Here is a 3,427-nt window from a genome sequence, read left to right as displayed (position 1 = left end):
AATCAAAGAGCGCTCATTGCAAAGAATGTCCTCGACCTCGATTGTCTAAATCGTCCATTTGTCTTTACAGAATGTACACACAAAGCCTAAATCGTGGGCTCTAACTGATAAGGACTGCGCTCGCTGGTATAAGTTGTGCCTGGGTTGTCTCCTGCGCAGCGCACAATCTTATGGTCACGATACAATGTGTAAACTAACGTCGAGCAATCATGATCCATTTGCATTCACAATGAATTGTGCTCAGAAGTTATTGGCCCTATATAACGCGAGCACGAATGAATAACAGCTGGCTAATTGCCTCACTGTCATGTCGGGGGGAAATGATGCGACTTCACCTGTGAGTTCCTATTTCCAATCGCAGCTGGTGTGTGTGGTGCCCATCCAATGAATGCGGCTATACTTGCATGGATGATATAGCCTGGAAAACCAGCGCCACCCGCTGGACGCCAAAAGGTTACATTTAGGCTGGTTTATCAGGCTATGCATGATATATTATTTTATGTTCTATGAAAAAAAATACAGTAAGCTAATGAATGAATAAGGCTACATGAAAACACACAAATGAATAAAGAATACATAATATGGGCATACTTAAATACAAAAAAATAAATTTCTTACAAGATAGATAGACAGACAGACAGACAGACAGACATATAGATAGATAGATAGATAGATAGATAGATAGATAGATAGATAGATAGATAGATAGATAGATAGATAGATAGATAGATAGACTAATGAGCAGGCAGTTATGCACAAACTATTGGCCTACAGTGGAATTTCTCTTCTCATTTACAGGTGACAGCTGCAGAAGTAGCACATGTCTACCATGCTGTTAAGCATGGCCTCAGCTACAACTCATCTGATTGCGCACATAAATTAAATCAAAAGACCCTGTCTGACTCTGCCATCGCTAAGAAGATGTCCTGTGGGAGGACAAAGTCTGAAGCAATAGTGACAGATGTTCTGTCCCCCATGGCAGTAGAGGAGGTTATCAAAGTTCTGAAAAATGATGGAAACCCTCTCCCATTCTCCCTCCACACCGATGCCTCTAATAGGGGTAATAGGAAGATGTTCCCCTTAGGCGTACAGTTTTTCACCCCTAGTGCTGGTATAGTCAACAAGGTCATTGATTTTGTGGAGACTGCAGATGAGACCGCAGATGGGATTGCGAAGATGTTACTCAGCTGCCTCCAAAACCTAGGTCTATCGCCGGAGCAAATCTCTGCCTTCAGTGCAGACAATGCAAACGTGAACTACGGCAGGCACAACTCTGTCTTCACCAAATTGAGGGAGACCAACGATGGAATCCTGCGTGGCAATTGCCATGCACACATCATCCACAACACCTTGAAAAAAGCCCTTGACAGCCTCTCAGTGGATGTGGAAAACATAGTGCTCAAGGTGTTTGGTTTCTTTTCACTGTCAGCCAAAAGAAGAGAGTCCCTGAAAGAGTTTTGTGAGTTTTGTGATGTTGAATTCCATGAAATCCTGCGTCATGTGGTGACAAGATGGCTATCTCTCAACCCTGCAATCACACGCCTGTTGCAGAACTGGGTTCCACTGAAGTCGTACCTCGTCAGCATTGGGGACGAATGTCCAAGGCACCTGCAGCGATTGCTGAGGTTGACAGAAGATGCTGCTGAAGTGGAAGAATCAGACACTGTCGAAGTGTATCTGCTATTCTGCAACAATGTCATGTCCCTGTTCGAAGAAGTGGTGAAGAAATTAGAAAGGAATTTAACCACAGCTGTGGACCTCTATGCCATCATGGAATCTTTCCTCAGAGGCCTGAAGCAGAGAAGAGATGATGAGTTCTACGGGTACCTGACCAAAAGAAGGCTACAGCGTCTCATACCATCTGATGCTGATGTTGCCAGGCAGGAGTTCAAAGCCTTCTTAAACCATGCCATCGATTACCTTGAGAAGTGGTTTGACTACTCAGACAAAAACTGGCTCTTCAACCTACAGCCCCTCTCTCTCACATCTGGCAAGATTTCTTTTGATGACCTTGAGAAGATCATTGAACAGCTTCGCCTGGTTGGCAGGTAAGAAGGAGGCAATTGCCAGTGTAATGATAATCCATGATGGCTATAGACAAATAAATACAATTGATAGAAATTATACACAAATAAATACATAAATACACACAATAAATATAGGCCCTATACATGTGCCATTTTTCAACTTCAATCAACTCAATCAGTTCATTATCTTTATATATAGATGGATAATAAATTAGACAACACATGTTGTTAAAATAGTATTCAAAAATATAAAACAATACACTGGATTTGCTTTGATTTTATTCACCACTGTCACAGAAGCCTAGGCATATATACAGTAGCTATATGTAAAACTTCAACCTTTGCCACTGATAACATTTTTTGCTCCCTTTTCGCAGGCTAAATCTCTGCATGGACAACGTCTATGAGGAGTGTGTGACTGCAAATGGCCTTTTGGCCCACCTCACTGCACCTCAGGAGGACTGGCAAAGCAAACAGACTGCAGAGAGGTGGATGCAGCTTCTCCAGGCAGCTGCCCTGCCCAACCTCCAGGCTGTTGCATCTTTTCTACTCAGCATCCCCTCATCTACTGGCTTTGTGGAGAGGATCTTCTCCCTCATGAATGCAAAATGGTCTGACGTGAGGAACAGATGTTCCACTGCACTCATCAAGGCAGAGCTCATTGTCAGCCTCAACTATGGCATGCCTTGCTCAGAGTTCTACTCAGCAGCCCTAAACAATAAAAGGCTTCTAGCTGCTGCAAGAAGCCAAAAGAAATACAAATGGAAGCAATGAGAGAAATGAGAGTATAGCAGCTCAGCATTAAGAAATAAAGAATGAAGAAAAAAATGCACAGCCACTTTCTGTTCCCGTGGTCCATTATCTTGCAATTGTTGTACGTGTTTTGTGTTCAAAATAAATTGTGAAAACTGTTAACTGTGGAAATGTCTCAGTTACATCATTTGCCCTAAAATTGGTTAAAATGCAGGAAATTGCTCCCTGAACCCCGCTTCATATTTTTGCGCGCCGCCCATAAGAGGTGTCCCTTATTTTTTCCCCAGAGAGTTGGCAACCCTACCTATACTGTACTAGGGCCTATTAGGACAGTGATTTCTAAAAAGAAAAAAGAAAAAAGGGGGACATTGTTAGCCTAGAAATCTAGACGCCCCTAGCGACCGCAAATTGCTGCGCTAGGTTAGGACATTGTATAAAAAATTAGTCACAGACTATAATAAATACAGGCCTAATGTAATATCTATTTGTTTCAGTTCAAATTAAGTATTAGGCCTCTTTATACATCAGTAAATGTAGGCTAAGTAATAATAGGAAAGTGGAAGGGAAAAAAATATGGGCCACTAGGCCTAGATTAGAGTAAAGGCTACCAGAGATTTTATGAGTAGGCTTAAGAGTAGGGATGGGCA

General features: G+C 42.3%; 1 protein-coding gene across 1 annotated transcript; it reads left to right on the top strand.

The window, feature by feature from the left end:
* Window positions 1–813: 813 nt before the first annotated feature.
* Window positions 814–3,010, top strand: LOC134460469 (uncharacterized). The gene is made up of 2 exons (XM_063212861.1): window positions 814–2,048; window positions 2,405–3,010. The coding sequence occupies exons 1-2, from the start codon at window positions 922–924 to the stop codon at window positions 2,799–2,801; spliced, it is 1,524 nt and encodes a 507-aa protein (XP_063068931.1). The 5' UTR covers window positions 814–921; the 3' UTR covers window positions 2,802–3,010.
* The last annotated feature ends 417 nt before the right edge of the window (window positions 3,011–3,427 follow it).

The sequence above is a fragment of the Engraulis encrasicolus genome, chromosome 2, assembly GCF_034702125.1.
Source record: "Engraulis encrasicolus isolate BLACKSEA-1 chromosome 2, IST_EnEncr_1.0, whole genome shotgun sequence".
Classification (NCBI taxonomy): Eukaryota; Metazoa; Chordata; class Actinopteri; order Clupeiformes; family Engraulidae; genus Engraulis; species Engraulis encrasicolus.
Note: the sequence above shows the minus strand (reverse complement) of the source record. Positions and strands in the feature narration are given on the sequence as shown.

Excerpts from the sequence above, each read along its gene's own strand:
- LOC134460469 (XM_063212861.1), top strand. The coding sequence starts at position 922 with ATGTCCTGTGGGAGGACAAAGTCTGAAGCAATAGTGACAGATGTTCTG. Across the intron at positions 2,049-2,404 it reads CAGCTTCGCCTGGTTGGCAG|GCTAAATCTCTGCATGGACA; the intron begins GTAAGAAGGAGG and ends CCCTTTTCGCAG.